The sequence below is a fragment of the Myotis daubentonii genome, chromosome 2 (assembly GCF_963259705.1).
Source record: "Myotis daubentonii chromosome 2, mMyoDau2.1, whole genome shotgun sequence".
Lineage (NCBI taxonomy): Eukaryota > Metazoa > Chordata > Mammalia > Chiroptera > Vespertilionidae > Myotis > Myotis daubentonii.
In genome coordinates, this window is record NC_081841.1 from 101,138,624 (window position 1) to 101,164,386 (window position 25,763).

The window sequence follows — 25,763 nt, forward strand, 5'->3', positions numbered from 1 at the left end:
TTCGCTGTCATCTGGGCGAGCTTCTGGTGATTACTGAAAATTCTTTGCTTCCGCGCACTGTGGTCCTGCCTGGCGCTCGCACCTGCTGCTGGTGCTGGCCTTGCTTGCACCTGCTGCCAGCCCGGAGCCACCGCTTGCACCCGCTGCCGGCATCGGGCACCGACTCCGATCACCCCTCAGAGCTTCTCCACTTCCCCATGCTCCTGAGGGGTGATCGGGGCCAGCAGCCGCCTCTTGCACCCACTGCCGACGACAGCCCCGCTCATACCCACTGCTGGCGCCGGCCCCGCTCGCATCTGCAGTCGGCTCTGGAGCCACTGCTCACACCCGCTGCCAGCGCCTAGTGCAGGTCCTGATCACTTGGCGCCGTCAGTGGGTGTGAGCCGCTGCTGCCGGCCCCGATCACCCCTGAGGGCTTCTACACCTCCTCCTGCTCCTGAGGGGCCATCGGGGCAGCAGCCGCTGCTCGCATCTGATGATGGCGCCAGCCCTGCTTGCACCTGCTGCTAGCGCTGGCCCAGTCGCTCTGTCAATGGGTGCGAGCAGGGCCGGTGCTGTCAGCATGTGGGAGTGGTGGCAGGAGCAGGGCTGCCAGCAGAGCGGGGATTGGGAGCCGCGGCAGGAGGGGCTGGGCGGGGGTGCAGAGGATGGGCCGAGACCTGACCTTGTGACCACCACAGCCTCGTGGCCCACAGTTCCTTTCAAGGTACACGAATTCGTGCACTGGGTCCCTAGTAAAAAATAAAATTTGAGAAGTAAGTGGGGTCTTGTAAATCATGCTTTCTGGACTTTGTACTTTATTCTGAAGATAGTGACAGTCATTTGTGGGATTTTATATGGACAGTAACAAGTTGATGTATTAACTTTAAAATATTGCTTGGCAATACAATTAGAGTGGCTATAGGGGACTGGGGTTAGAAGAATGTAATAATAACCCAGGTGAGAGATGCTGGTGGCTTAAATTAGCAAAGTGACAGAGAGGATGATAGGACTTGTTGAATTATTGGATGTGAGAGAGGAAGAAGTGAAACTAACCAAGGATAATGGCCTATTTTCTGTTTTGAGAAGCAGAATGTTATGTCGACTGGAGGGTCCCAGGTTCAATTCCGGTGAAGGGCATGTACCTTGGTTGCAGGCACATCCCCAGTAGGGGGCGTGCAGGAGGCAGCTGATTGATGTTTCTCTCTCATTGATGTTTCTAACTCTATCCCTCTCCCTTCCTCTCTGTAAAAAATCAATAAAAAAATAAAGAGAGAAGCAGGATGTTGCCATTCACATCGATAGTTAAAACAGGAAGAGGAGTACGTTTGAAGAGGAATATGATGAATTGTTTTGATATATTGAATTTTAGGTGCCAATTAAACACCTAAGAAGAAATATCCATTAGGCAGATATATGAAACTACTGTCCAAGAGAGAGATCTGGATAGAGATAGACTTGGGTGTTACCAAGTACTTAAGTGGTCTTGAAATTGCCTAGGGATAGTGTGTACAGTTTCTATATACATTTCTGGATTATAAATTTTTTTAACAATGAACACATAGCATCCTATCTAATAATAGACAAACATGGTAATTGACCGTACCTTCGCTACACCTCCCATTGGCTGATCGGCGTGATATGCAAATTAACCACCAACAAAGATGGTGGCTAATTTGCATATTGCAGTCAGGGCGGGACAGCACCATCCTGCCTGCCCCGCCACCATCTGGGCCTGCTATTTGCGACCCGGGGCAGTGGGGCGGGACAGCACCATCCTGCCTGCCCTGCCGCCATCCGGGCCTGCTATCTGTGACCCGGGGCGGCAGGCGTTCATGTGCGACCCGACCCGGGGCGGCCGGGTGGTGCAGCAGCGATTGGCCAGCCCGCCCGGCCTCCATCTGGGCATCCCGTGTGCGACCTGATCCGGGGCGGCCGGGTGGGGCAGCAGCGATTGGCCAGCCCGCCTGGTCTCCATCTGCGCATCCCGTGTGCGACCTGATCCGGGGCGGCCGGGTGGGGCAGCAGCGATTGGCCAGCCCGCCTGGTCTCCATCTGGGCATCCCGTGTGCGACCTGATCCGGGGCGGCTGGGTGGTGCAGCAGCGATTGGCCAGCCCGCCCGGCCTCCATCTGGGCATCCCGTGTGCGACCTGATCCGGGGCGGTCGCGTGGGGCAGCAGCGATTGGCCATACTTTGTCCCTATCACAAATGATTGATGCCCTTAATGTATTCTGCCTCAAACCAGTGATTTAGCTCTGACCCTTAGTTCTCTTTTACTTTTATTTAGATCAAGCATGTCAAATTCAAAGGCTAACACGGGCCAAATAAACAAGGTTTAAATTTATGTGGACCTCAAAAAAACAAAAAACTTCAATTTACATAGAAACGGAAGTTTATTTCAATAGAGACATGCTGAATACAAAGGGCTGAAATAATTGAGTAATCAATAACATAAAATAATAGAACATTTTAATAAAAATTAATATTTTTTCTTGAACATTAACTTACCAGACACTGAATAACTGCACAATTAATAAGCTTAAGGCAAATAAACCTATTTTCTTGTTCTTCGAAAGTGAAATATTTCCTGTTGCGCACAACAAACCAGTCAGTCCAATTGGCTGCTAAAATATTTGCTGCTAGTATTAGTGGAGAGAAATGGTGCACCTGTGTGTAAGGCGTGCAAAGGAGATGAATGCAACACGATTATAGTAATTAGTCATTAGTGAACATTGTAGTTCGTTATTAATAATTATATATAACAGGATGTTGTAAAAATTAAGTTATGAAATTTTTATTAAAACGTTTCTTATATACCGTTATATTGGCGGGGCCTATGCCCTCTCCCAATCCGGGACCCTTTGGGGGATGTTGGAGAGCCGGTTTTGGCGCGATCCCACAGGCCAGGCCGAGGGACCCCACTGGTGCACAAATTCATTCACTGGGCCTCTACTTATCTATAAAACAATTCTGATGTATTTTAATTGTTTTCTCCCTTTTTTTTGCATTTTGTTAATTTTGAAGAGACATAAAAAAAGTTTTAAGTACTGCTAAACAAATTAGTAATTCTGCATAAACGTACTTTTCAGAAGTTATAAAGTACTTACTCCTTATAGATGGGAAGCTGAAGTAGTACACAAATATTTTATCTTTTTGTCTGAAAACCTATTTTAGTACAAAAATGATTCAATTCTGCTTAAGAATTTAAACCAGATATCCTGGAGCTGAAAGTTACTCTAGCCAACATGTCCAGACCTCTGAAGATCCCCTTTAGGCTTGTGACTAGAGCTAGAATCAGAAATGCATAAGAGAAAACATAAGAAAATCTTCAAAGTAACAAATGTTTCTCATACTTCTAGATTTTATTTTTCTTCTGGATTTTTTTTTTTTTTTTTTGTGGGGGGAGAGATAGAACCATTTAATTCTAAAAGGTGATTCATATGTTCTTTAAGTACTTAAAGTTTTCAATGCAAGCCAAATAAATACTCACCAAGTATACTACTTCCTAACCTTTTTTTTACTTTGATCATGTAGTGTCTTTGCTCTATTACTGTTGTACTTTGCCACTGAGTTTAAGTATGCTTGCTGGTTTTCTTTTTTCTTTTTTCTTTTTTTTTTTTAGCTATGTGACCTCTAGCAAGTTTTTTTTTTAAATTAAATATTTATTGTTCAAATTATTACATTTGTTCCTCTTTTTCCCCCCATAACTCCCCTCCACCCGGTTCCCACCCCACCCTCTGCCCTTACCTCCCCCCCCACTGTCCTCATCCATAGGTGTACGATTTTTGTCCAGTTTCTTCCCGCACCCCCCACATCCCTTCCTCCCCCCAAGAATTGTCAGTCCACTCCCTTTCTATGCCCCTGATTCTGTTATATTCACCAGTTTATTCTGTTCATCAGATTATTTATTCACTTGATTTTAAGATTCACTTGTTGATACATGTGTACTTGTTGTTCATAATTTGTATCTTTACCTTTTTTTCTTCTTCTTCTTCTTAAAGGATACCTTTCAGCATTTCATATCATACTGGTTTGGTGTTGATGAACTCCTTTAGCTTTTTCTTATCTGTGAAGCTCTTTATCTGACCTTCAATTCTAAATGATAGCTTTGCTGGGTTAAGTAATCTTGGTTGTAGGTTCTTGGTATTCATCACTTTGAATATTTCTTTTTTTAAAAATAATTTTTATTTCTTAAAGTATTACAAAGAGTATTACATATGTCTCCTTCCCCCCCCCCCACCTTGACATTCCCCCGGCCCCTACCCCCCCACCCCCCCGTCTTGTGTCCATTGGTTAATCTTATATGCAGGCATATAAGTCCTTTGGTTGATCTCTTAATCCCCCCAAACCCTCCCCAGGCTTCCCACTGTAGTTTGAAAGTCTGTTCAATGTTGCTCTGCCTCTGCATCTACCCCGTTCATAAGTCTATACTGGTCCCCATTATCTGTCCCAACCTCACTGGGGCCATCTCAGCCTCACTAGGGCTGTTTCAACCTCACCGGGGCCGTCCCTACCTCACCGGGGCCGTTTCAACCTCACCGGGGCCATGCTGACCTCACCGGGGTCGATTCAACCTCACCGGGGCCGTCTCGACCTCAACAGGGCAGCTTCAACCTCACTGGGGCTGTCCCGACCTCACCGGGGCCGTTTCAACCTCGCTGGGACCATCCCGACCTCACCGGGGCCGTTTCAATCTAACTGGGGCCGTCTCGACCTCACTGGGGCCGTCCCGACCTCACCGGAACCGTTTCAACCTCACCGGGGCCATCCCGACCTCACCGGGGCCGTTTCAATCTCACCGGGGCTGTCCAGACCTCACCGGGGCCGTTTCAGCGTCACCGGCGCCGTCCCGACCTCACTGGGGCAGTTTCAACCTCACCGGGGTGTCCCTACTTCACCGGGGCCGTTTCAACCTCACCGGGGCCATTTTAGCCTCACCGGGGCCGTCCCAACCTCACCGGGGCAGTTTCAACCTCACCGGGGCCTTTTCAATCTCACCGGGGCTGTTTCAACCTCACCGGGGCCGTTTCAACCTCACCAGGGCCGTTTCAACCTCACCGGTGCCGTCCCGACCTCACCGGGGCCGTTTCAACCTCACCGGGGCCGTCCCGACCTCACTGGGGCTGTCCTGACCTCACCGGGGCCGTTTCAACCTAACCAGGGCCGTCCCGACCTACTTTGAATATTTCTTGCCACTCCCTTCTGGCCTGCATAGTTTCTGTTGAGAAATCAGCTGACAGTCGTATGGGTATTCCCTTGTAGGTAACTGACTGTCTTTCTATTGCTGCTTTTAGGATTCTCTCTTTGTCTTTTGCTCTTGGCATTTTAATTATGATATGTCTTGGTGTGGTCCTCTTTGGATTCCTTTTGTTTGGGGTTCTCTGCACTTCCTGGACTTATAAGTCTATTTCTTTCACCAGGTAGGGGAAGTTTTCTGTCATTATTTCTTCAAGTAGGTTTTCAATATCTTGCTCTCTCTCTTCTTCTGGCACCCCCATAATTCGGATGTTGGTATGCTTGAAACTGTCCCAGAGGCTCCTTACACTATCTTCATATTTTTGGATTCTTTTTTCATTTTGTTTTTCCGGTTGGGTGTTTTTTGCTTCTTCGTATTTCAAATCTTTGACTTGATTCTTGTGATCCTCTAGTCTGCTGTTGGAACTCTGTATAACATTCTTTATTTCAGTCAGTGTATGCTTAATTTCTAGTTGGTCCTTGTTCATATCCTCAAGGGTCTCACTAGATTTCTTGAGGGTCTAACTATATCAGCGGTTTCTAGAAAATTCTTGAAATACCTTATAAGTGTGGTTTTGAACTCTGTATCCAGTAGTTTGCTTTCCTCCATTTCTGTGATCTGTGACCTGTTTCTTTGTCTCCGCATTTTTTAAAAAATATATTTTATTGATTTTTTACAAAGAGGAAGGGAGAGAGATAGAGAGTCAGAAACATCGATCAGCTGCCTCCTGCACATTTCCCACTGGGGATGTGCCTGCAACCCAGGGACATGCCCTTGACCGGAATCGAACCTGGGACCTTTCAGTCCGCAGGCCAACACTCTATCCACTGAGCCGAACCTGTTTCTGCGGTCTCCGCATTTTTTATGTTTCCCTCTGTTGATAGAGTGGCTTTGTGTGCTAGGTGTCCTATAGGGCCCAGTGGCTCAGCCTCCCCAATTACCTGAGGTGGACACTCTTGGTGCACCCCTTTGTGGGCTGTGTGCACAGTCTTCTTGTAGTTAAGCCTTGATTGTTGTAGGTATCACTGGGAGGAATTGACCTCCAGGCCAATTGGCTTTGAGAATCAGCTATATCTGCAGTGGGAGAACTTCTGTGCTGGAGACACCCTTATCGGGCACGACTTGCTTCAGTGGGGCTTTGGTGCTCCCTGAGTCTTCCCCCTACATGTGTCCCTTATGGATCTGAGGAGTTGTAATCTGGATGGTCCCACTCTGACCACTGGGTACACTGGCTCTTGAATCTCTAAGGAGGTGCTAATTTAGCCTCTGCCTGAGGCTACCCAGCAGGAGCTATGGAGAGATCTGCATATTCCTCTTCTTTGTTTGTGGTTTGGAGGTGCCCAGATGAGGCCCAGCTGTGAAGCAATGCAAGCTGCTGTGGGGCCTTGGGCCTTATTTTGGAAATTCTGGGTCTGTCTGACCCAGTTGCAGTTAGGTAATTTTCAGATTGCAAAGGGGCAGGCCTTTCATATGCAAAAGTCTCTGTGCAAAGCTTGGGTGGGGTGGGGTCTCAGAGAATCAACAGGGCGAAGAAAACAGCTATGGCTGATCCTCAGTCCTACCCTAAGGGGCCCAGCATCTCAGTGTCCCGGTAATTGCTGCAAGCACCTCCGAGAGAAAGCTGCCCTTGAGTACTGACCGATGCCAGACAGTCCAGTTTCTCCCTGTATCAGCCTGGGTCCCCAGAGGCTCGCCCGGAACTGGGAGTTCAGAGTAGTGGGCAGCTTGAGACTCCCTCATGATTGAAAAAGACAACCGCGTCCTCAGTTGCCAGCCCTTTCCACATGTGCCTCCGTACCTCTACACTTTATTTCCGCACCTCCTCTGAGTCTCAGTGTGCTTTTCTCTTTCCTTCTAGTAGTAGAATTTCCACTCAGCCAGCCTTTCTGTGGTGCTGGATGATGTCCGTTTTGTCTTTTAGTTGTATTTTTGAAGTGGTTGTGCAAGGCAGCAAATTCCAGTGTTTACCTATGCCGCCATCTTGGTCTCTCTCTCTCCAGGAAGTTTTTTTCTGCTTGCTGGTTTTCAATTCAGAATACAGCACAATTACATTTTTTCTTAGTGAAATTCTATACAGTAATTATCCCTGAAATGTTTTGAAATGTAAGATAACATTTGCCGCTTGTTACTTATTTTTAAGTGTTTAAAAAGTAGTTTTGATTTAGTTGAATACTGAGTAGAAAAACTAAATCTGTTGTTTTTATGGAGAAGATATTAGTAATATCTTGTAAGAAGTTATCCTATCTAATAATAGAGAAATATGGTAATTAGCGTACGACCGCTACCCTTCCCATTGGCTAATCAGCTAGATATGCAAATTAACTGCCAACAAAGATGGCGGTTAATTTGCATATGTAGGCACAATGCTGGGAGGCGAAAGGGAAAGGACGGAAGAAGCCCCTGCCACTGACGGTGATCCGAAACCCAGCGGGGAGCTAAGAGCCGGGGGCCGCCTTTGCCCTGCCCCACAGCCGTGATCAGAGAACCGGGCGCCTTTGCCACCCCAGACCATTGATCTCGGGAAGCAGGGGTGGAGCCCATGATAGGAGCTGGGGAGGGCCAGAGCCTGCAGTCCAGGGAGCTAGAGGTCCCTTGCCCAGGCCTAATGCCTTGGCCAGAGGCATTAGTCCTGGGCAGGGGCGGATTCAGCAATCCTGAGCAGCTGGGGGTCCCATGCCCAGGCCTAAGGCCTCGGTCAGAGGCATTAGGTCTAGGCAGGGGCAGGGCGTGAGATCACGGGGAGCTGGGGGTCCCCTGCCCAGGCCTAATACCTTGGCCAGAGGCATTAGGCCTGGGCAGAGGCGGAGCCTGCAACCGCGGGGAGCTGGGGGTCCCCTGCCCAGGCCTAATACCTTGGCCAGAGGCATTAGGCCTGGGCAGGGACGGAGCCTGCAAGCGCGGGGAGCTGGGGGTCCCCTGCCCAGGACTAATGCCTCGGCTAGAGGCATTAGGCCTGGGCAGGGGCGGAACCAGCCATCGCGGGGAGCTGGGAGTCCCCTGCCCAGGACTAATGCCTCAGCCAGAGGTTTAGTCCTGGGCAGGGGCGGAACCAGCCATCGCGGGGCGGAGTCAGCGATCCTGGGCAGGGGTGGAGTCAGCAATCGTGAGCAGCTGGGGTCTCCTGCCCAGGACTAATGCCTCCACCAGAGGCCTTAGGTCTGGGCAGGGGCAGTGCCAGAGATCGTGGGTAGCAGGGGCAGAGCTGGGGATGGTGGGAGCTGGGGGTCCTCTGCCGAGGCCTGACACCTCTGGGGGAGGCCTCAGGCCTGGGCAAGGGGCCGATCCATGATCGGAGGGTGATGAGGGTCAACTCCTCTGACCGAGGCATCAGGCCTGGGCCAGGGGCGGAGCCGGCAATCGGAGGGGTCTGGGGGTCCCCTGCCCAAGCCTGACGCCTGGGTCAGAGGCATCAGGCCTGGGCGGGGGGCAGAGCCAGTGATGGGGGGAAATGAGGGTCCCCTGCCAAGGTGCCAATCCTGCAATTGGAGGGTGATGGGGGTCAACGCCTTTGGCCCAGGCGTCAGGCCTGGGCGGGGGGTTGAGCCGTCAATTGGAGGGCTGTGTGGGTCCCCTGCTCAGGCCTGATACCTGGGCCAGAGGCTTCAGGCCTGGGCGGGGGGGTGGAGCCAGCTATGGGAGGGAGATGGGGTGGGTACCCTATCCAGGCCTTACACCTCTGGTGGAGGCATCAGGCCTGGGCAAGGGGCCAATCTGGCAATCGGAGGGTGATGGGGGTCAACGCCTCTGGCCAAGGGGTCAGGCCAGGGCAAGGGTGGAGCCCGTGATCGGGGGAGATGGGGTTCCCCTGCCCAGGCCTGAAGCCTGGGCCAGAGGCGTCAGGCCTGGGGCGGGAGTAGGTGGGGTGCCAAGCCGAAGATTGGTGTGAACTACAGAAGAAGCACCTTTTCTGACCGCTCATTGGTTAAGCTCCCTGTATGCCACTGGTAATATTCTTAGTAACTTGGGTAATAAGAATCCAAAACGGTGAACTAGGGTTTTTCACCACACTCCTGGTGAAAAAAACGAAGGTCCGCTGCTGGAGGGCTAAGAAATGACATATCCTGCCCTAGCCACTTTGGCTCAGTGGATAATGCTTTGGCCTGCCGACCGCAGGGTCTGGGTTCAATTCTGACCAAGGGCATGTCCCTAGGTTGCAGGCTCTTCCCTGGCCGGGGCCCAGGTCAGGGCTCATGGCAGGTGGCAACCAATCAAAGTGTTCCTCTCATTTTGATGTTTCTCTCTGTCTTTCCCTTTCTCTTTCACATTCTCTAAAAATCAATGGAAACATATCCTCAGGTGAGGATAAAAAAATAATAAAGAAATTATTATTATATGAAAGACACATCTTGAAAATGCCTAAAAAAAGTTGTCATTTTTTCATGGTGATGGGACTGGAGTCCGTGTTGATGAAAAACCCTTGCTGGCTGCGGTGACTGGCAGTGGCTGTAGCAGCGGGGTGATGGGGCTGGTGCCTTCCCTGATCAGCCTGGTCAACTCCCACAAAGGGAGGCCAGACTGTAGCTTAGGCCCACTCCCCAAGGGGAGCTGGGAGCGGGCCTAAGCCGTCAATAGGACATCCCCAGAGGGCTCCCAGTATGTGAAGAGGGGGCAGGCTGGGCTGAGGGACACTCCCCCCCCGCCAGTGCACGAATTTTGTGCACCGGGCCCCTAGTCCTATCTAATAAAAGAGAAACATGGTAATTAGTGTACGTCCGCTACCCTTCCCACTGGCTAATCAGCGAGATATGGAAATTAACTGCCAGCCATGATGGCGGCCGGCAGCCAGGCAGCTTGAAACTAGCATGAGGCTTGCTTGCTTCAGTGACGGAGGAAACCAATGTTCCCCGCCTGCTTTGTCGGCCTCTGAGCTTGCAGTTTGAAACATTGTTACAAATATAGAAGCTAAACAAAACCCCAGAAACCTGCTTTCAGCCCACCGGGATCTCAGAGCTGGAGTTGATACAGTGTTTCGATTAGAGAACACAAACAAACCAGATACCTGCTTTCAGCAGCAGAGGCCTCAGAGCTGGAGTCAGAGCTAAAGCTGGCCCAGAATTAAAAAAGAAGAAGAAAAGGAGCAGTTGGGAGCTTCAGTCACCTGCCAGCCTGAAAACAGCCCTCAGCCCCTCACCCAGACTGGCCAGGCACCCCAGTGGGGACCCCCACCCTGAAGGATGTGTGACCAGCTGCAAACAGCCATCATCCCCTCACCCAGGCTGGCCAGGCACCTCAGTGGGGACCCCCACCCTGATCCAGGACCCCTTCAGGGCAAACCAGCCGGCCCCCACCCATGCACCAGGTATCCTATATAGTAAAAGGGTAATATGCCTCCCAGCACCGGGATCAGCGGAGCTGCGAGGCCTCCCAGCACCGGGATCAGCGGAGCTGAGAGGCCTCCCGGCCCCGGGATCAGTGTGACAGGGGGCAGCGCCCAAACCCCCCTGATCGCCCTGCGGCTCTGTGTGTGACAGTGGGCGGGGCCACAACCTCCCTATCGGCCCTGCTCTGTTCGTGACGGGGAAGGTGCCCCAACCCCCTGATCAGCCCTGTTCTGCGCCTGATGGGGGGAGCTCCCCAACCCCCTGATCGCCCTGCGGCTCTGTGTGTGACAGGGTACGGCGCCCCAACCCCGTGATCGGCCCTGCTGTGTGTGTGACAGGGTGCGGCGCCCCAACCCCCACCCCCACACCCCCCCACGGGCCCTGCTCTGTGTGTGACGGGGTAGAGCCATAACCTCCCCATCGGCCCTGCCCTGAGTGTGAGAGTGGCGGCACCCCAACCCACTGATCGGCCCTGCTCTGTGGGTGATAGAGGGCGGTGCCCCAACCCCCTGATCCGCCCTGCTCTGTGCGTCACGGGGGAGCTCCCCAACCTCCTGATGGGCCCTGGTCTGTGCGTGACAGTGTACGGAGCCCCAACACCCCTGATGGGCCCTGCTCTGTGCATGTCAGGGGGTGGTGCCACAATCTCCCCATCGACCCTGCCTTGAGTGCGGCAGGGGGCGGTGCCCCAACCCGCCAATCGGCCCTACCCTGAGCGTGACTGAGGGTGGCATCGCTACCTCCCGATTTGCTCTGTGCATGATGGCGCGGCACCCCAACTCCCCAATCGGCCCTGCTCTGAGCCCGACCAGGGGCTGCACCTAGGGATTGGGCCTGCCCTCTGCCACCCGGGAGCAGGCCTAAGCCAGCAGGTTGTTATCTCCCGAGGGGTCCCAGACTGTGAGAGGGCACAGGCTGGGCTGACGGACCCCCTCCCCGCTGAGTGCACAAATTTTTGTGCACCGGGCCTCTAGTACATTTATAGTTTACTAGAGCCCCAGTGCCCGAAAATTGTGCACTGGTAGGGTCTCTAGTGGCTGCTGGCTGGGGCCTTGCTCCCTTTCTCTGGCTGCCTGCCACTGCCACCACCACTGCTGCTCAGGGCCTCCCTCCCTTCCCCTGGCCAGCCCAGCCCCCTGGAGGAACTCCTGGTCATGGGGACAATTTGCATACTACACTTTTATTATATAGGATGAAGTTTTTAAATAGCTTTATTGAGAATAAATTCACATACCCTACTCTTAACCTACTTAAAGTTTATAGTTCACTCCTTTTTAGTGTATTCACAGAGTTGTGCAGGCATCACCACAATCTCATTTTAGAATATTTTTGTTACCCCTAAAAGAAACCCTGTACTCATTAGCAGTCATTCCCCTTTCCCTGCTGCCCCAGGCAACCACTGATTTCTGCCTCTGGATTCACCTATTCTGGACATTTCATTTAAATGATATCATTCAAAATGGGGTCTTTTGTGACTGGCTTCTTTCTCTTAATATGTTTTCCAGTCTCATCAATGATTTAGCATGTATTATGTTTTGTTTACTCATTCATCAGTTGATGGATATTTGTATTGTTTCCACTTTTTGGTTATTATGAATACTGCTGTTCTACATTGGTGTAGGAGTATCTGAGTCCCTGCTTTTAATTCTTTGGGTATATACCTTGGAGTGGAATTGCTGAATCTTATGGTAACTCTGATTAACTTTTGACAAACCACCAAACTGTTCCCTAGCCACTGAACCATTTTACATTTCCATCAGCAGTGCATGAGGGTTCTAGTTTGACCACATCCTTGCTTACACTTATTTTTTCTTTCTTTTAGTTTTGATTTGCGTTTCCCTAATGGTTATAGATATTGAGCATCTTTTCATGTGCTTATTGACCATTTGTATATCTATTTGGGAAAATGTATTCAAATTTTTTGTTCATTTTTATTATTGACTTGTAGGATTTTGAATCTAGACCCTTACTAGATAGGTGATTTGCAGATATTTCCCCCCACTCTTTGGGTTATCTCTTTACTTTTTTATTGGTGATGTTATAGCACAGAAGTTTTAAATTTTGATGTAGTCCAATGTATCTATTTTTCCTTTTGTTGTTTGGGCTTTTGGTGTCAAATCCAAAAAACATTATCTAACCTAAGAGTAAGGACTTAGTCTTATGGGTTTTTTTTTTCTTTCTAAGAATTTTGTAATTTTAACTCTTAGATTTAGGTCTATGGTCAATTTTGAGTATTCTGTGAGTTTGGGTCCAAGTTGTTTTGCTTGTGGGTGTCCATTTGTCCCATCATCTTTGTATAGTCTGGACATCTTTCATAAAAATGAAATGGCTCTAAACATAGGATTTTTTTCCTGTGCCCTGAATTCAGTTCCATTGATCCATGTTTGTCCTTAATCCAGTACTACAGTGTATTGATTACTGTAGTTTTGTAGTAAGTTTTGAAATTGGGAAGTGTGAGTTCTCTTAATTTTGTTCTTTTTCAATATTTTTTTTCATTTTTTATTGTGGTAAAATATACATAACATAAAATTTAGTATCAATAACCATTTTAACTGTACAATTCAATGGCAGTTAGTACATTTCTATAGTTAGTTATGCAATTATCTCCACCATCTATCTGTGGAACTCCTTTCATCTTGAAAAACAGAAACTTTGTATCTGCTAAATAATAACTTCCCATTCTCCCCTTTCAAGCCCCTGAAAACTCCCATTCTACTTTATATCTCAATAATTTTGCCTGTCCCAAATATTTCATATAAGTGGAATCATATGGTATTTGTTTTTTGTTTTTTTTGTGGCTGGCTTATTTCACTTATCAGAGTGTCCTCATAATTTACCCATCTTGTAGCATATATCAGAATTCCCTTTTTAAGGATGAATGATATCTCACTGTATGTATATAGCACATTTTGCTTATCCATTTATCCACTGCTAGACACTTGGGAAGCTTCCACATCTTAGCTTCTGTGAATAATGCTGCTATGGGAATGGATGTACAAATATATCCTTACAACCCTGCTCTCAATTTTTTTGGATGTATATCCAGGAGTGGAATTGCTGGGTAACATGGTAATTCTATTTTTAATTTTTTTGAGAAATCACCATATTGTTTTCCACAATGGCTGTACCATTTTACAGTCTCACCAACAGTGCACAGGGGTTCTACTTTCTCCACATCCTTGCCAACCCTTGTTTTGTTTTATTATTTCATTTGTGTCTAGCTTCTTTTTTAAAAAAATGTAAATCAATTTTTATTTTTCAATTACAGTTGATATATAATATTATATTAGTTTCAGGTGTACACCCCAGTGATTAGTCATTATATAACCTAAGGGATCATCCCACTAAATCTTGTATTCTCTGACACTATACATAGTTATTAGAATATTATTGACTATCTTCTGTTTTGTTTGTTTTTTTAAGTAGCCATCCTAATGGGTGTGAGGTGGTATCTCATAGTTTTATTCTCATTTCCCTGATAATCCTATATAATAGAAGGGTAATATGGAAATTGTCCCCTGGACAGGGAGTTCGACCAGAGTTCAACCAGGGGGCAGGGCCAGCCCGCCAAGTGCCCTCGGTCCCCTCTTGCCCCCCTTCCGGTCGGCCCCACCCCTAACTGGCCCCCCCGCCCCCAACCTCCCACGTCCCCTCCCCCTGGCTGGCCCGGCCTGATCGGCCCCAATGGGGACAGGCCAGCCGGACCCCACCCATGCACGAATTCATGCACTGGGCCTCTAGTTAATGATATTGAGCATCTTTTCATGTGCTTTTTGTCCAGTTGTATGTGTTCTTTAGAGAAATGTCTGCTGAGCTCTTTTGCCCATTTTTGAATATAGCTGTTTAGCTTTTTGTTGTTGAATTTTTGGAGTTCTCTATATATTCTGGATATTAATCCATTATAAAATAAATGATTTGCAAATGTTTTCTCCTATTCTGTGGGTTGCTATTTTACTCTGTAAATAGTCTTTTAATACATAAAATTTTAAGATTTTCCTGAAGTCTAATCTATTTTTCCTTTTGGTTCCTATATCTTTGGTGTTATGTCCAAGAAATCACTGCTAAATCCAGTGTCTGAAGCCTTTGTCTTATGTACATTTTGATCATGGATCTATTTTGAATTAATTTTGAATTAATTCTCTTCCATATGGATATCCATTTTTCAGCAACTTGTTGAAAAGATGCTTTTTCCTGTATTGAATGGCCTTCACACCCTTGTCACAATCATTTGACCATATATATGAAGATTTATTTTTGGACTAGTTATTCCATTTTATTGGTCTATATCAGTGGTCAGCAAACTCATTAGTCAACAGAGCCAGATATCAACAGTACAACAATTGAAATTTCTTTTGAGAGCCAAATTTTTTAAACTTAAACTATATAGGTAGGTACATTGTTATTAACTTAATTAGGGTACTCCTAAGGCTTAGGAAGAGCCACACTCAAGGGGCCAAAGAGCCGCATGTGGCTTGCGAGCCACAGTTTGCTGACCACTGGATATGGTTGTCTTTATGTCATTACCACACTGTTTTGATTACTCTAGGTTTCTAGTGTTTTGAAATCAGGAAATATGAATCCTCTAACTTTATTCTTTCTTAAGAATTGTTTTGATTATTCTGTGGCTCATTGAATTTAAACTCTGAGTACATCTGGTATTAACTTTCATTTTTCTAATGTATTGGGATGTTTTAGAAATACTAATATGTGTGTGTATGTGGTTCGAAGTTACTAAGTTTTTTAGGTAACTGGCTCACTTTCATTCACTAAACCTCTTTATTTTAATCATTGTGGATGAAAATCATTCTAAAATGTATTACCTAATTTATATATAATATATGTATGTGTTGGCTCCTGGACTAAATAGCTATAGTTTTAGAGTTCATTTGCCTATGTTGTTTTCCTTTATTCTTCCCTTCTTGTCAGCTGTCACTTGAAAAAGACACTTAAAGCATAACAAAATGCGGAGACAAAGAAACGGGACAGGGTTGTCAGGGGAAGATATAGAGTTCAGAACCACACTTTTAAGGTCTCTCAGGAGCTGTTTGGAAGCTGCCGATAAACTTAATGAGATCTACACGAAGGCTAATGGGACCCTCGATCTTATATTGGGGAACCAACTAGAAATTAAGCATACACGGACTGAGATAACGAATATTATGCAGACGCCCGACAGCAGACCAGAGGAGCGCAAAAATCAAGTCAATGATTTGAAATGCGAGGAAGCAGAAAACACCCGACCGGAAAAGCAAAATGAAAAAAGAATCCAAAGATGCGAGGATAGTGTAAGGAGCCTCTGGGACAGCTTCAGGCGTACCAACATCAGAATTGTAGGGGTGCCAGAAGATGAGAGAGACCAAGATATTGAGAACCTATTTGAAGAAATAATGACGGAGAGCTTCCCCCACCTGGTGAAAGAAATGGACTTACAGGTCCAAGAAGCGCGGAGAACCCCAAACAAAAGGAATCCAAAGAGGACCACACCAAGACACATCATAATTAAAATGCCAAGAGCAAGAGATAAAGAAAGAATCTTAAAAACAGCAAGAGAAAGAAACTCAGTTACCTACAAGGGAATACCCATACGACTGTCAGCTGATTTCTCAACAGAAACTTTGCAGGCCAGAAGGGAGTGGCGAGAAATATTCAAAGTGATGAATACCAAGAACCTACAACCAAGATTACTTTATCCAGCAAAGTTATCATTCAGAATTGAAGGTCAGATAAAGAGCTTCACAGATAAGGAAAAGCTAAAGGAGTTCATCACCACCAAACCAGGATTATATGAAATGCTGAAAGGTATCCTTTAAGAAGAGGAAGAGGAAGAAAAAGGTAAAGATACAAATTATGAACAACAAATATGCATCTATCAACAAGTGAATCTAAGAATCAAGTGAATAAATAATCTGATGAACAGAATGAACTGTTGATTATAATAGAATCAGGGACATAGAAAGGGAATGGACTGACTATTCTTGGGGGGGAAAAGGGTGTGGGAGATGTGGGAAGAGACTGGACAAAAATCGTGCAACCTATTGATGAGGACAGTGGGTGGGGAGTGAGGGCGGAGGGTGGGGCGGGAACTGGGAGGAGGGGAGTTATGGGGGGAAAAAAAAGAGGAACAAATGTAATAATCTGAACAATAAAGATTTAATTAAAAAAATAAAATAAAATAAAACGGAAATCAAATTCATTATTATACACTGCCAGCACTAACACAACACCCTGGTCCTCATGACTGCGACCACCACCATCCATCCCACCCCCTAAAAAAAAAAAAAAAAAAAAAAAAAAGAAAAAGACACTTAATGTTGTTTAAACTATAGGAGTAATAAGTATCATAGTAGATCATGAAAATAAATTCTAATAAGAAAATAAAATTCACCTTATTTTGGCTACCTAGACTTTTTTCTAGGCATTTTAAAAAATATATATTTTTATTGATTTCAGAGAGGAAGGGAGAGGGATAAAGAGATAGAAACATAGCTGCCTGCCGCTGTTGTGTGGGATGCCACTGGCGGCCGAGTGAGCGTGACTGCGCTGTGCAGGGTGCTAGGAGGAATTGTTGCTGTGCAGGCCCCTTTGTGAGCAGCAGACCAGCCTGGTGGCTGGCAGCAGGACACCCCAAGTCTGCATGCTGAGGAAGATGGGTGAGGCGGTGGCCAGAGTTGTGAGGAAGGTCAACGAGACGGTGGAGAGTGACTCTGACACCCTGGATCTGGCGGAGTGCAAGCTGGTGTCTTTCCCCATTAGCATCTGCAAGGTCCTGTGGAATGTCACTGACCAGATCCACCTCATCACGCTGGCCAGCAATGAGCTCAAGTCCCTCACCAGCAAGTTCATGACCACATTCTCTCAGCTTCAAAAGCTCTGCCTGCAAGGGAACTTCCTGTACCATCTCCCCAACGAGGTCAGTGCCCTGCAGCACTTCAAGGCCATCCACCTGTCTCGGAACCAGTTTCATGACTTCCCTGAGCAGCTCACCCCCCTGCCGGCACTGGAGACCATCATTTTGGAGAACGAGATTGTGGATGTGCCCATGGAGAAGCTAGCCGCCATGCCTGCCTTGTGCAGCATCAATCTCCACTTCAACCCGCTAAACGCCGAGATGCGCGTCATCGCACTGCCACTCATCAAGTTTGACATGCTCATGTCTCCAGAGGGCACATGGGCCCCCCCACTTTAGGCCTCCCTCCCTCCTCATGCCCACCCTGAAGGGACAGAGGCCACTTCCCTGGCACCCTGAGGGGAGGGAGCCCCAAGGGCCTATGGGAGGCCTAGCTTGGGGGTCTGGGGATAGGTGGGCAAACAGCGTGTGGGAGAGGGTGCAGCGGTCCAGGATAGATATAGCTTAGAGCTGTAGAGTTCTGGAATACCTAGAGGAGGAGGCAAGGTGGGGGCCAGAGCCAGGACTCTGGGCATTCATAGCCTCTATGCAAACTTGGGCAGACCCCCACCTTCTCTGAACTTACAATTTTGGGAAAAGGATAGTAGTGGCAGTGGGTCTCTGCCACCTTGGGCTCCTTGGAGGCTTTTTAGGGAACACAAGTCTCCAAGTCTTTGAATCGTTGGTATCTTCTGAGCTTGCAGCTGAGCATTGCTGAGCATTTCTTGGGCCCCTGTGGGTTGAGGCCTTGCTTCTAGTGCTGAGAGCCAGTCACTGCCCTGAGACAAACAGAAGACAACCTGCATCTATTTATTGCTTCCTGGGAACCAACCCTTCTCTGTGCCCCATCCTGAGCCCTGTAGATCCCTGGATTGGCAGGAGCCCGAACCAGGAGTTGTGGGAAAGCTGTGGAGAGAGTGCGGAGGCTGCAGCAGGGCTGAAAGTGTTTACATAGGAGCCCCAAGGCCATCAGGCCAGGAAACTGGGGAGCAGATCAAAGTGGCTCTGTCCTTCCTCATGATTAAGAAATTGCTGGAGTGACCAGCTGCACCTGGCATCACCTCTTGAACTACAGTAGAGTGGCCCAGAGAGAAAGAAAGCCATTTGTGCCTGTGCCTCCCTCTGCACAGTCTCCCTCTGGCGGCAGACTGGCTGCCTTGTGATTGGTTCACCTGGATGCAGGCAGCACTATGGACCATTGGATTGTAGCTGGCCAGCCCCCGGGTCACCACTCAAAGCCCTGATAACCTCGTCATTTCTAGGCTCTGAACCTGGAGCCTGGCCAGGCAGTAGGGTGACCTGCCACCCATGTTTGCTCGGGACTTTTTAGTGCTAACACAGGGACAGGACCTGCAAACAGGGACAACTGGTGGCTCCACCAGGTGAGGGCCTGGGGCTCTGGCTTCCTGTGACAATACCTCTGGTTTGGAGAACCCCTGACCTCTTGATCCTGCAGGTGTCTACCTCCTACCTTCTCATCTGTGGAGCAAGTAGATCAGAGCCCACCTGGTCTGGACTTTTGTTGGAGTCTGTGGGAGATGCCTTAGTCCCAAGGACTTGGGGCAAACCAGGCCACCCAAATCCTACATCCGTGGGCCAGTGGCCACTGTTCCACACTCAGAGCACTGACCCTTTCTCAGAATGTACCAATTTCCTTTCTCTTTCCCTTTCCCTTCCCCAGCCCTGAGGCTGCCCTGCCCAGGCCTCCTGTCTCTTGGCAAGAAGCCGACAGGTTGGGAGATTGTAGGCATGTCACCAAGCACTTGAGAACTCAGCGTCCCAGGAGATGCCTGTTCACTCTGCTCATCTCCGAGGCCTGGTGGGTCAAGCTCTGGGAAAAGGGTTTTCAGGGCAAGGAGGCCAGATAAGATCTCCAGGGCTACTGAGTTCAGCTGGGGACAAGTGAGGGCTGCAGGCTAGCCCAGCCTGGCCTGGCCCCACTCACCATGTCCTGGAGTGGAGTTTCTCCTTGTTGAAGAAGGGGTGCATTTGCCTGATATGCAAAAAGGCATTGTATGGCCAGAGCCTGCAACTCAGTGTGGTGTGCATCAGCACCTATGGGAGCTTGTTAGAAACACATAACCCCAGGCCCAATCCCGGACCTCTGGGATCAGAACCCACACTCCAAGAGATCCCCAGGGATTCCTACAAGCACTTTACTGTTTAAGAAGCAAGGCCTAGCCCTAACCAGTTTGGCTCAGTGGATAGAGCGTTGGCCTGCAGACTCAAGGGTCCCAGGTTCGATTCCGGTCAAGGGCACATACCTTGGTTGTGGGCACATCCCCAGTAGGGAGTGTGCAGGAGGCAGCTGATCGATGTTTCTCTCGCATCAATGTTTCTAACTCTCTATCCCTCTCCCTTCCTCTCTGTAAAAAATCAATAAAAAACATTTAAAAAAAAATAAAGAAGAAGCAAGGCCTGGGGTGGCCCTGGGGATGGCCTAGGAGTGAAAGGTGGAGTTTCTCAGCTTTCCCCCAACACCAAGTCTGTGCCCATCCCCCTCCCTTAAGCAGCCCTTCACTCCCACCCCTGGCCTCATAGATTTTTTCAGAGTCTGTGTGGCACTCCGGTGAAGCGAGTGACCTGGAGTCCCCAGGAGATGAGGGTTGGATTTGCCTGGCCCTCTAGCCTCCCTTTCTGGTTCAACCCTGAATGCCAGCTGCTACTTCCACAGGTCCTCATCTCAGGCCTTTCAGAGAGGTTGTTTCTGAAAGCTGCATCCTACTCTGCTTGGAGAGTGTACCCTGGCCTCTCTGGGAAAGCTGGGCTGCAGAGAAGCCCCAGATCAGAGCACAGTGTGAGCCCTTAGCTTCAGTCTGCAATAAAGAATGCATTGGTTTAAAAAGAGAAAAAAAAAAAAGAGATAGAAACATCAATGATGAGAGAGAATCATTGATTGGCTGCCTCCTGCATGACTCACACTGGGGATCGAGCCTGTAACCCTGGGCATGTGCCCTGACCGGGAATCAAACCCAGAACGCTTCTGTCTATAGGCCGATGCTCTGTCCACTGAGCCAAATGGGCTAGGGCTTTAGGCATGTTTTAAATCAGATTATATTGTGCCTTTTGTTTGAAACTTGCTTCATTCCATCAACAGTAGCTTATGTATATTACATGTCATTAGCCATCTTTCTAACCTTTGCATTTAGTTTTTAAAATATATATTTTATTGATTTTTTACAGAGAGGAAGGGAGAGGGATAGACAGTTAGAAACATCAATGAGAGAGAAACATGGATTAGCTGCCTCCTGCACACTCCCCACTGGGGATGTGCCCGCAACCAAGGTACATGCCCTTGACTGGAATTGAACCTGGGACCCTTCATTCCACAGGCCGACGCTCTATCCACTGAGCCAAACCAGTGAGGGCTGCATTTAGTTTTAATGTGTGTATTTATTGTATTGGGTGGCATAATTTTTTAATATAATTTGCATTTACATTTTACTTTTACATTCAAGTTTTTCATTGCAATTAAATTTTTATTCTCATAACATTATTAGGTATGAGATTGACATCTTATGTAGTATGTTAGCTTTATGAACTTAAACAATTTGTGTAATCTCTCTGAGCATGTCACATTTCTCTGTAAAATGAATTCACCTCACATGTTCTTTTTGTGTACCATAATAAGATAAAGCATCTAAAAGAAGTTTTAAAGTTCTTACAAGGCCATATAAGTTACATGTACTTTAATGTATTTATTAAATTAATCTCACTTGTCCAGTCATTAACGATTTTCTATTTTTCCAGTGTCCAAGTATGCTAATTCAAATTTTTAAAGAAGATTTTAAGATTGTTAATAGATAATTCTCCTAAATACAGGGGGGGACAAAAGTAGGTTTACAGGTGTGAGTATGCAAAACACAGTTTATTCTTGTATTACTAGTGGCCTGGTGCACGAAATTCATGCACAGGGGGGTGGGGCGGGGTGTCCCTCAGCCCAGCCTGCACCCTCTCCAATCTTGGACCCTTTGGGGGATGTCCGACTGCCGGTTTAGGCCTTATCCCAGGATGTCCAACAGGTCTGATCCCAGGATGTCCGGCAGGTCTGATCCCAGGATGTCCAACTGCCGGTTTTGGCTCTATCCCGCCTAACTACTCCCCTGCTGGCCTGATCACCCTCAAGGCTTTTATTAGTATAGATACTACCCTTCACAGAAAATTTCACTAACCCTGCTTTACAATAAGGGCTTGCCGATTGAATCATTGGGGCCAGACACCAAGATTTCCTTTCTTTGAATACTGGAGGGAATAATTATCTTGTCTTTAAGTTGCCCTGAACATCAAATGAGATAATGACTTAGAAAAGTATAAAAGCACCATATAAAGACAAATGTCTTTTTCATGTACTGAAAAGACAATAAAGTGGTAAAATGAAAAATACTATTTTTATTCTCCCCTTTCCTTCCTTTACAGCCTTTATTTAAACTTTGAAATTTATAAAAATTTCACTCCTACTTTCATTTCTTTACATTCAATATTATTTTGTATTAGTTTCAGGTTTATTAGTTACAGAATAGTGGTTAGACAACCATATACTTTACAAAGTGTTCCCTGATATTTCCAGTACCTACCTGGTATCATACCATCATTACAACACTATTGACTATATTCCCTATTTAAGTGACAATAGGTTTACAGGTTCTTTCCAATCTTTCTTTTGTGTTGCTTGCCCTTTCTTTTCTTTCTCACGTCTTCCCTCATTTTCTTTATATAGTATCTCAATTGGCCCTCAAAGCTCAGTGAAGGCACTGGGACATGCTTAATCCATTTTACAGACCAGGAAACTGAGGCCAATTCCAGTTGGCTGTGGAACTTGACTTAGCGCGCAGGGAGCCCTCACAACTGCACTCTCCGCCTTTCCTAAGGGACAGCCGTGGGGCAAACAACAAACCTCCGGGTGAGGCTTCCAAGCCTCGTTCTCAAGCACCTCTTCATCGTGGATGCTCCACATTCTTTCCTCTCCCCTGTCCCCCACCCCCATTCTTTACTGCCCCCCCCCTTCTGGGGAGCAGGTGGTAGGCATCGCACTCACCCTGCAGGCCTGCTTCCCCATGGGGCGGGACAGGAACTGGGGTCAGGGTGGGCGCAGACTTGCTTTTGGGCCAAGGTGGGAGCAGGAGTCCTGGCCTCTCAAGAGCGCAGGCCGTGGCAAGGCCCGGTTAGTGCTGGGAACTTCACCAAACCACTGCAGTGGGGTACCTAGCAGTGTGGCACCCCTCCACTGAGGTGGAAGCGCCCCTCAACTCCCACCTCAGGGCTGCAAGTCCCTGCCCCTCTGCCCGGGCATCCTTCCACGCTGGCAGTCATTGCCTCTTGTTTCCCACATCTTGGGGCCACTGCAGAACCTCACTCTCCGCAGGCGAGGCAGATCCCTGCCCGCCAATATCCTGCCCCTGCCCAAGCCCCTTCCAGTGCACCCTGCCTCTGCGCCGCTCTGCGCCCTTTGGGCTGCCCACCTCCTGGCCAACCGCTTCGCCAAAGCTGTGGCGCTCACCCAGGAGCTGCCCCTCAGGCGGAGGCCTGTCCGCGCACCTGCAGACCCCATGGCTGGCCGCTTTGCTGAAGCTTCCTCTTCCTTCAGGCGCTCTCCTCAGACCCCTGGGAGCTTGGCTTCTGCGGCCCCACCCCTCCCTGGCTCCCTGCAGCCCCCGCTCTACTTGGCTGCCTGTCAGGACGCTGCCGGGGCACCTTGCTGCAGGCAGTGTGGTCCTGGGGCAGGGGGTGTGGGTGTGGGGAGCAGCTCCAGTAAAGTTTAGTAAACCCCAGGTCGGCGTTGGGATTTGGCTGTGGGCCGTGGAGGAGTCTGCGTGGGTGTGACGAAATCACGCTTAGACCCAGAGTGCCACCCCGCAGCCCTGCAGCCACACCCACCCTGTGAATGGTCGTAATGTGACTGCGTACTGGACAAATTTGCATATTCCTGTTATATATGTAGATTATTTATTAACTAGAGGCCCGGTGCATGAATTAATGCACAGGTGGGGTCCCTCAGGGTGGCCTGTGGAGATCGGGCCCCAGCTTGTGCCCCCAACCTCGCAGCCCCAGCTCATGCTCCCAGCCCCGCAGCCCTGCCTGGCACCGCACCTTGGCCTCTCCAGCATCCCGCATGCGTGGTGATCAATTGAGGCTGGTCACCGTCTGCGGGGCGATCAGTGGGGTGATCGAGCCCACACTTGCACTCGCCTTGACCTGGCACCGCCCGCTCACCTGCTCCACCATCACACCATAGTCCCGCTCTCGTAGGGGCCCATCAGGGCCAGCAGTGCCTCCACTGCCTCCTGCTGCCAGTGCTGCGTCGCTGTGCCCACCATGTTTCACGCCGCCTCCTGGTAGTTAGCGCACGTCATAGCGAGCGGTCTCTTGGTCAAACGACTGCCTGAGGGGACTATTTGCATATTAGGCTTTTATTAAATAGATAGTTGTATTTTCCATACAAATAAATGTAAACCTACTTCTGCCCACTTGGCAAGTCTGTTTGCAAATAGCAACCTATAGTGCTGCTGCTGCAATGTGTTGGTTGTGTTTCTTGAAGTACTGTTTGTTACCACTGCCAGACCCTTCTTTCTAAGCAAAAGCATGAAAGAATGCTTGGGTAAACAAAACAGTTCTATTTCAGAAGGACACCCAAACACTCAAACAATCTTTGTGTGCCTATTCTTTGTATGCAATTATTATTTTTCTTATTTATCCTGTGATTATTCCAGTTTGCATTCTACTAATGCCTTCATGTGGTGGTTTTTCCCCTCCAGTTAATTGGTAATGTTATAGCCACATCCTATATAATAAAAGAGAAACATGGTAATTAGCCGTAACTTGGCTACCCTTCCCATTGGCTAATCAGGGCGATATGAAAATTAACTGCCAGCCAAGATGGCGGCCGGCAGCCAGGCAACTGACGCGAACAGGAGGCTTGCTTGCTCCAGTGACGGAGGAAGCCAACGTTCCCCACCTGCCACTGCTGGGCTCTGAGCTGCTCTCTAAGAAACATTGTTACAACTATAGAAGCTAAACAAAACCCCAGAAACCTGCTTTCAGTCAGCCGGGATCTCAGAGCTGGAGTCACAACAAAGTTTCAAATACAGAAGGTAAACAAAGTCCAGAAACCTGCTTTCAGCAGCGGAGGTCTGAGCTAAAGCCGGCTCTGAGCTCCAGTGACAGCCATAGAAGGTAAATAAATCCCAGAATAAAAAAAAAAAAAAAAGGAAAAAAGGAGAGGCTGGGAGCTTCAGTCACCCGCCAGCCTGAAAACGGCCCTCAGCCCCTCACCCAGACTGGCCAGGCACCCCAGTGGGGACCCCCACCCTGAAGGGGGTGTGACCAGCTGCAAAAAGCCATCATCCCCTCATCCAGGCTGGCCAGGCACCCAAGCGGGACCCCCACCCTCCCAGCACCGGGATCAGCAGAACAGCGAGGCCTCCCAGCACTGGGATCAGCGGAGCAGCGAGGCCTCCCAGCACCGGGATCAGCGGAGCCACAAGGCCTCCCAGCACCAGGATCAGCGGAGCAGCGAGGCCTCACTGCCCCTGTGTCAAGTGGAGCCATGAGGCCTCCCAGCACCGGGATCAGTGGAGCAGCAAGGCCTCCCAGCACTGGGATCAGCGGAGCAGTGAGGCCTCCCAGCACCGGGATCAGCGGAGCCGCGAGGCCTCCTGGCACCAGGATCAGCGGAGCCACGATGCCTCCTAGCACCGGGATCAGCGGAGCAGCGAGGCCTCACTGCTCCTGTGTCAAGCGGAGCCGTGAGGCCCCCCAGCACTGGGATCAGCGGAGCCACGAGGCCTCCTGGCCCCTGGAGCAGTGTGACAGGGGGCAGCGCCCAAACCCTCTGATTGCCCTGCGGCTCTGTGTGTGACAGGAGGCAGGGCCACAACCTCCCTATCCGCTCTCCTCTGTTCGTGAAAGGGGAAGGCGCCCCAACCCCCTGATCGGCCCTGCTCTGTGCCTGATAGGGGGGAGCTCCCCAACCCCCTGATCGGCCCTGCTCTGTGTGTGACAGGGTAGAGTCGTAACCTCCCCATCGGCCCTGCCCTGAGAGTGACAGGGGGGAGCTCCCCAACCCCCCCATGGGCCCTGCTCTGTGTGTGACGGGGTGGAGCCGCAACCTCCCCATCGGCCCTGCCCTGAGTGTGACAGGGGAGTACCCCAACCCCCTGATTGGCCCTGCTCTGTGGGTGACAGAGGGCGGCGCCCCAACCTCCCCATCGACCCTGCCTTGAGTGTGACAGGGGGCGGCGCCCCAACCCCCCAATCGGCCCTACCCTGAGTGTGACTGAGGGTGGCATCGCAACCTCCTGATCCGCCCTGCTCTGTGTGTGACAGGGGGCGGCGCCCCAAC

The 25,763-nt window shown here is 49.1% G+C and overlaps 2 protein-coding genes across 8 annotated transcripts in view; both read left to right on the top strand.

Annotated features, from left to right (window-relative positions):
* Positions 1-19,598, top strand: part of LOC132228112 (leucine-rich repeat-containing protein 20-like) — a 33,262-nt gene extending 13,664 nt beyond the window's left edge. Inside the window, exon 2 of the mRNA XM_059684037.1 lies at positions 16,990-19,598. Within this exon, the coding sequence (XP_059540020.1) occupies positions 17,174-17,725 (552 nt within the window). The 5' untranslated portion in view covers positions 16,990-17,173 and the 3' untranslated portion in view covers positions 17,726-19,598. The remainder of the gene's footprint in view (positions 1-16,989) is intronic.
* The window catches only part of CDK8 (cyclin dependent kinase 8), a 163,138-nt gene that overhangs the window by 14,432 nt on the left and 122,943 nt on the right, over positions 1-25,763 (top strand). The gene's annotated exons all lie outside the window — the stretch shown is intronic.